The 7,085-nt window shown below is 48.0% G+C and overlaps 1 protein-coding gene across 1 annotated transcript in view; it reads left to right on the top strand.

The window, feature by feature from the left end:
* The first annotated feature begins 1,596 nt into the window (after positions 1-1,596).
* The window catches only part of RNF217 (ring finger protein 217), a 125,644-nt gene continuing 120,155 nt past the window's right edge, over positions 1,597-7,085 (top strand). Inside the window, exon 1 of the mRNA XM_068551160.1 lies at positions 1,597-2,553. Within this exon, the coding sequence (XP_068407261.1) occupies positions 1,678-2,553 (876 nt within the window). The 5' untranslated portion in view covers positions 1,597-1,677. The remainder of the gene's footprint in view (positions 2,554-7,085) is intronic.

Raw genomic sequence — 7,085 nt, 5'->3', positions numbered from 1 at the left:
GGTCAGACTGATAAATGAGGTGGGCATTTAGACTGATTGATTAGATTCATCCATTTGTGGTGCCACTGAACATCAGACATACATGATGGACATGTTCTTTGGTGTTACCCTCCTTTCTTAGTACTGCATAGCTAGTCACTAGTTTCTAGCATTTGTTATCTGATTTGGAAAATATTTTAGAACAACCCAATAACAACTTCGAGATAAAAAAATTCTACACACTTCACAGCTCCTTCCTATTACATGAATATGTAAATTAAATTCCCTCTCAAGATGAAAAAAACAAAGGTTGGCTTCCCAAAAATGTTTTCATTGGCTTTAGGGAACTAACATGCACCAGTCTGGATGACTAATACTTCCTGGAAAATAAAGATAGATCAGCACATAATTAAGTTCTGGCTCAACTATAATTGTTGTCTTGGAAACAGTTTTGGGGATAAATATGGTTGTGCTAATGAAACTTTTCATGATTTCCACCAACGATCCGGTTTATTAATTAGGCCAGACCATCTTACTACCTTAATGCTACCCATTTTGGAATATTCAAAGGGTTAAAAAAAAAAAAAGTTCCTAAGAGGACACTGAAAAGGAGGAAAGGGGGATAAATCTTAAATTCGTTATTTACCAGCTCTCATAAGGATTCTAGTTAAAGGAGTAGGTTAAACGTGCTTTTCGGCACTTTTGTGGGTTTCAAACATCCTTCCTACCTCATTAAGCAGAGAGCAGAGAGTTGTACACACAGCATTTTGAACTAATAATTCCTAGCGTTAATTCTCTGAACTCCCTCTTTGGAGGATTTAAAATCGGACGAACGCAAGAGAAACAAGCGAAACCAAAATCCTAACTAGCCAGGGTTTTCTAGCTCTAGCTTTCAGTAAAGAGGAGTTTTGTAGGAAGTTCTGCTCAAAGCGTAGCCCGAAGGGCAGCCTGCCGGCTCTGGAGGGTTTGGTGGAGGCCGAGCGTGAACCCTGGGGGCGAGAGCGCATCCTGGTCTGAGATCACACCCACTCGGGGTGTGCGTGAGTGAGTGCGCGGTGCCCGCGCGCGTGTGTACGTGTGGGGAGGTGTGTGCCAAAGGGGTGGGGTGAGGGGCGGTGAGGAGGGCGCTAGGTGAAGCACGAGGAGCGGGAGCGGGAGGTGGCGCGCTCCGGCCTCTCCCCCAGGGGCCGCGGCGGCTGGCTCGCGCTCCGGCTGCCCCTCCTGGTGCGCGCCGCGGCGGCGCCACAGGCCCCTCGACCCTTTGACCACCGCCCTCCGGCCGCCCGGCCCCCAGCGGGGACCGGCGATGGCGCGGGACTGACGGCCTCCTCCCTCCGGACCCTTCTGTCCCTCCAGGGGCTCCCGGGGGCCGCGGCGCCGCCCCGACCTGCATGTGGGGCGGGCGCACCGGCGGCCCGAGCGAGCGGCCCTCGGCGCCCCCGAGGCGGTGCCCGGCCGCGCGGGAGGACCAGGAGGAGGAGGAGGAGGAGCAGCGGGCCGGGCCGGGCTCCCCGCGCGCCGCCGCCCGGGAGCACGGGCTCCCCCGAAGGAGCTCGGGGCGTCCCAGCCCCGGAGGAGGGACCCGGAAGCAGAAGCGGAGCCGCGAGTCTAGCCGAGCCGCTGCCCCCGCTGCCCGCCGGCGCCGGGTGGGGGTCCCGGCGGCTGGATGGGCGGCGGCGGCTTCGGCCGCGGGCGGCGATGGGCGAGGAGCAGAGCACGGTGAGTGGCAGCGGCGGGCCCCTGGAGGCGCGGACCCCCCCTGGCGGCGCCACGGGCCACCCCGAGCCCCCGAGGCCGCCGGGGGACAGCACCGGGGCGCCCGGGCCGCGCGCCTCCTCCGCCGAGCCGAGCGGCGGCAGCTGCGGAAGCGACTCGGGCTGCGCGCACACGAGCGTCCCGGAGCCCGCGAGGAGCCGGGGGGCCCCGAGCTGGAAGAAGAACCAGGCACCGGCGCAGCCCGCAGGACTGGCCTACACCGGGCCCCTCAACCCCCAGGCTTTGCAACAGCAGCTGGCAAGGAAGGAGGAGGAAGCGGGGGACCGAAAGGAGAGAGGGGATGAACAGCAGGAGGCGCCCCCCGGCGAGCAGCCGGAGCCCCGGACCTGCGTCGGGGCCCCAGCCGGACTGGTCCTGGACGTGCTGGGCCAGCGGCGCCCGCCCCCCGCCAAGAGACAAGTCTTCTGCTCTGTGTTCTGCGTGGAGAACGACCTGCCCGAGGCCCCCTCGGCGGAGCGGCTCTCGCTGCCCGCGTCGCCACCCCGGGCTCCGCCGGTGACCAACCCTCCCAGCACCCCCTCCTCCTTCCCCAGCCCCCGGCTGTCGCTCCCAGCGGACCCCCTGTCCCCCGACGGCGGCAGCATCGAGCTGGAGTTCTACCTGGCGCCCGAGCCGTTCTCCGTGCCCAGCCTGCTGGGAGCTCCACCCTACTCTGGCCTGGGTGGGGTTGGGGATCCCTATGCGCCCCTCATGGTGCTGATGTGCCGGGTGTGCCTGGAAGACAAGCCCATCAAGCCCTTGCCCTGCTGCAAGAAGGCCGTGTGCGAGGAGTGCCTCAAAGTCTACCTGAGCTCCCAGGTAACCTCAGCCCCTCTGTCCCTCCCCTGTCCTCCATTCAGCTTTCCAAATCACTGGCCAGGAAGTCCAGCTCGCCAGCTCCCTGCTCACAGGAAGAGGTGATGAACACCCTTATGGAGGACCTCTATCAGTTTCTTACATCTCGGTTGTTGGTTTAAGTGTGTTTGTCTTCGCTGGTTAACTTGACTGGAATTTAACTCTGCTTGAGCTTTGAGCTTTGATTGGCAACCATAGAAGGAACAGGGTACAAGTGAATTGCCTTCTGCTATTTCTTTTATTAGATTGCAAGCAAGGAGCTTGCTCAAAGAGGAGGGCAATGAGAGTGCCTCAGAGGCCTGGTATCCCAGAAACTAACAAATAGTGGGTATAAAATAAATATGTATTGAGTTGGTGGAGAGAAGAGTTGCAATGAATGATACCGAATTTGAAATTTTGCTCCATTTAAATAATCCAGAAAAAGTGTTATTAATTTATTTATTCCTTGGCCCTGGTCCGCTTTTCAGTTTCTTTTTCCTTAGTAAAGTTGAAGTACTTTTTCTCACTGAAGTTTTATGCCAGCAGGGTGCTTTATTTCTCTGAGAGGGAACAAAACAGAAAGAGCAAAACAAAGCAAAGCAAGGCTAAGAGGCTTAACAAAACAAGTGCTGGTGAAACTTTCCTCCTCAGCTCCTTATTTGAAAACTTGTTTTCTTTCTTGGAAAGTTTAAGAGTGCAGTAGACCGGCTTTCCTTCCCTGGTGGTGAATGCGTCCTTCCAGCAGTTTTCAGTCTGTTATGTTTCTGCCAGTGTTTTGCACAATCCGGAATGCCCTTTGATCCCGTGTCTGATTGTCCTACGCCTATTCATCTTTCAAAACTCTGGCTGTTCAGGTGCCAACTTTTCCGTGAAGCCTTACCTCACCTCCAGGCCACTGCTTGTATACTTTCAAAATACTTCTGCATGTCTTGCATGCACTGAAGTTGTTCCAGATGTGTCTGTTTGTCTGGCTAGACTGTATGGACAGGGTTTTACAGCCCCTGTGTCTGGTAGTTTCATGTTGGTATCCTTTCCCGTAATAGTGTTTAATAACATTGGCTGAAGCGAACTGAAGAGGATTTCACACGGTGCAGTTCCTCTGTGTATTGTGGCTAATCCATGCTTGTGTCTAGACTGAAAGTGTGTAACGTGCCCAACGGCAAACGCAAAGGGGAATTTAGACAGAATGGAATGCTACACAAACAGTGACTTGGCCAAGATGGCTGAGGTTATCCAAACGCCTGTGAGAGACTGTGATGTCTCTTTCATGCTTTATCGGCAGACAGATACTTGAAAAAGGAGGAAAGCCTGCTGTTCATTGTGTCGGTTTCTATGACATCACTGTCAAACAGCCCAACAGATACCGGTGCCATCCATGTGCAAAGCCCTGTGGTGGGATTCAGACATTCCCAAGGTATGGGCCCTGCTCCAAGGAAGTCCCCTTGTGTGTATACAAGATGTTTACACAAGAACAAGGTAGCATATAATAAGATGTAAACAGAGTAACAATATCATGTAGCACTTACTCTTAAGGGCTGGGAGTTCAAGAGAGGTGGTCATTATAGGTTGGGGTACTCTGCAGTTTGATTCCCTTAAGGTGGGTCCTTTCCCCAAAGCAAAATTTTTTTTGCCTCCATAAGTTAGTTTTAGGAAGTCAGTGTTTTGATCTCCAGTGGAGAAAGAGAAGGAATGGGGGTGGGGAGTGGGAGGGTGGCAAGGTGAGTGAAGAATCATTGCCGTGCACAACTGCGAAAAGCTCCTCTGAAGTAACGTAGTATCTGAAGGCTATCGGCAGTATTTAGGATTGTATGTATGTTCCTGACCTTCTTCTAAAGTATTTGACAGAACTTTTAATAAAGAAAAAATATACTTTATTTGAAATAATAAACAACAACAAAAAGATGAATCTTGCAGGCCAGGCATGCTTCCACTTCAGGGCTTTGTGTGTGTTGTTCCTTGTGCCTGGACTATCCCCTTGGAGTCCCCCCCCACCCCCCATTCCCTTGCTTACTCCTTCCCCTTCTCCCTTTCAGGTCTGTATGCAGATGTCGCCTGTGTGACCTTCACTGACCACCTTTTTGGTGGTCACCCAAAGTTGAGCCTCACCCAACACTCTAGATCTCCTTTCCAGCTATTTATTTTCTCCATAGTGATAAAAATACTCTGTCTTGTACTTATGCAGTTGATTTCCATGAAGACAGGAGTTTTCACATGATTTGTTCCCTACTGTGGCTTTGGCACCTAGAATGTTGTCTGACACATAACAGATGCTCAACTAATTAGTTATTGAGTTTATGAAGAGCTGAGCGACAAAGAGGTGATGAAACTGCCCCCAGAAACCACGGCTAGAAGGAGGTGATCTGCTTGAGCACTGAATTCTACTCTGAGATTCTTGATGTTTAAGACAAAAGACAAAGACTTAAAGTAGACAAAAATAATAGGTTTGCTAAGTTTGTTATTAAACTTAGAATTAAAGAGTTTTAAAACAAACTTTTAGCTTATACAAAAATGGCATTTCTTTCACTTGCATAAAACTAGGCCTGTGGTTATAATTCTGATCTGTGTTAATGATAAGGTCCCTTCTACTTAAAGAGGCTGTGTTTCCACATCACTTAACCTCTCTGTGTCTTAATTTCCTCATCAATGAAATGGGATTGCAGACCATGATCTGTAATGACACACCAATTCTAAAGCAAAACAAAATCAAACTGCAGAGTTGTTTTGTTGCATTACTGAACCAGGTCAAAGGGCATAGAGAGTGCCCTCTTTCTCATTTTATAAGGCTTCTTGGTTTTGACAGAAGTAAATCTGTCAAGCTTGAACGTGCAAGACTCTTTAAGACCTTTTAAAGTAAAATGATATATTTGAAATAAAAAGTTATTAGTGACTTTTTTCATCATCTTTTGGATCTGTGCCAAATAGTGTATTATTTAACATCATTTAAGAAAACAAAGCAGAGTCCCTATTAAGCATTTTATGCAAACATTAAAAATGCATACTAAATGTGAGTTGGAATATTGCCTGGTTAAATTAATATTCTTCTAAAAGGAGATGCTGAGTTCTTTGAAAGAAGGTACAAAGTTGGAAGACAGGAATGCAGGTTTTTAGATGATAATCTTATTTCCATTAGTGCCGTGGACTGAATATGTGGCAAAGGCTGATAGATAGGTGTCTTCATTATTTCAGTGCAGACATAGGGTGGTGACTTAAATACCTCCATACTGTGGTTTAAAAATAATAGTTTTAGTTTTTCAAAACATAATTCTTCTTCAGTTATCACTGTGACTGGGGCTGTTGGAGAATGCTTCTTAGTGGAATGACTTTACTGGCCGATAGGTACCATCCAGTTTCCAGTTGCCATGGTGAAGGATTGAACTGATACATTATAATCTTTGGCACTTAACATAGGGGAGTTACTTAAAGGCTCTAGAGTACCATGATGGAGATAGTGGGAGTTTAACTGGTTTGTGTTGCCTGGGTACATAAATCTTTGGTACATAAACTTTAGAAGTATGTTTCCTAGTAACCTATGTGTGCATGTATGACCATGGCTTAGAGCACACAATCCCAGGGATGTCTGCAGTCTCCTGCAGGTCGCTGGGCCATTCTGAGTACTGACCTCAGCTGGTTTGGCCTTTACCACATTTTCTAGGAGGAAAGATTGTTGCTTTCCTTGTTTCATAGAATGATATCGCACTCATTTCAAAAATCCTCCACAGGTATCTTTCTTTTATGATTTTGGTTTGAGACAGTAAAATATGTTATGTGAAATATTAATATTTAGTACTTTACATAAAGAAAGAAGAGAATTGGGCATGCTAAGGGCTTTCTAAAGGTAACAGCTGTTGCAGCTTTCATCACTCTGCTTCAAAGTGCTCGCGATTGGCAGATGCATATGACTTGGAATGTACACACCTGTCAAATGAGTATTAATAGAGACAAGCAACACATTTCTTCTGCAGTTTGTGAACAAAACAGCTGCTAGATGGTAGTGTCCTAGAATGACTGTCTACCATAGTCACCCTCGAATCAGTGACCTAGGGATGAAAGCTTCTGTATCCTATTATTAAACTCTGAGTCATCCAGACTTTTATGGGTAAAAGTGTAACCTACTTTTTCCCTTTAAACCTTAAAACAACCTGGATATTTTTAGAATCTGTCCCGTTCAATATGGAGTTTGCATGCAGCCATCTTCACACAGGTAATTTACAGATCCTATCATGCCAGGTGTGATTTTGGTAGTCTTAAAAATGTGAAGAATAAAAGAGACTGACCTCTGTTAAATCACTCTGAGAATTTGAAAAGTGAGAATTCAGGCATATGTAAGCTTATTTTTTTGTGTACAGAATGAGTGTGTGTGTGTGTGTGTGTGTGTACTGCGGGGCTGTGGTAACATTTGCTTTTATACCTTCCTGACTCATGCACTTACTTATTTTCCTCTTCTGACTCTTTACTGATATCTCTTTTAATAATTTCTTCATTTCTCTTTAGTAATTTCTTTTTTCTCTTACTTTTCA

Source organism: Eschrichtius robustus, chromosome 9 (assembly GCF_028021215.1).
Source record: "Eschrichtius robustus isolate mEscRob2 chromosome 9, mEscRob2.pri, whole genome shotgun sequence".
Classification (NCBI taxonomy): Eukaryota; Metazoa; Chordata; class Mammalia; order Artiodactyla; family Eschrichtiidae; genus Eschrichtius; species Eschrichtius robustus.
Note: the sequence above shows the minus strand (reverse complement) of the source record. Positions and strands in the feature narration are given on the sequence as shown.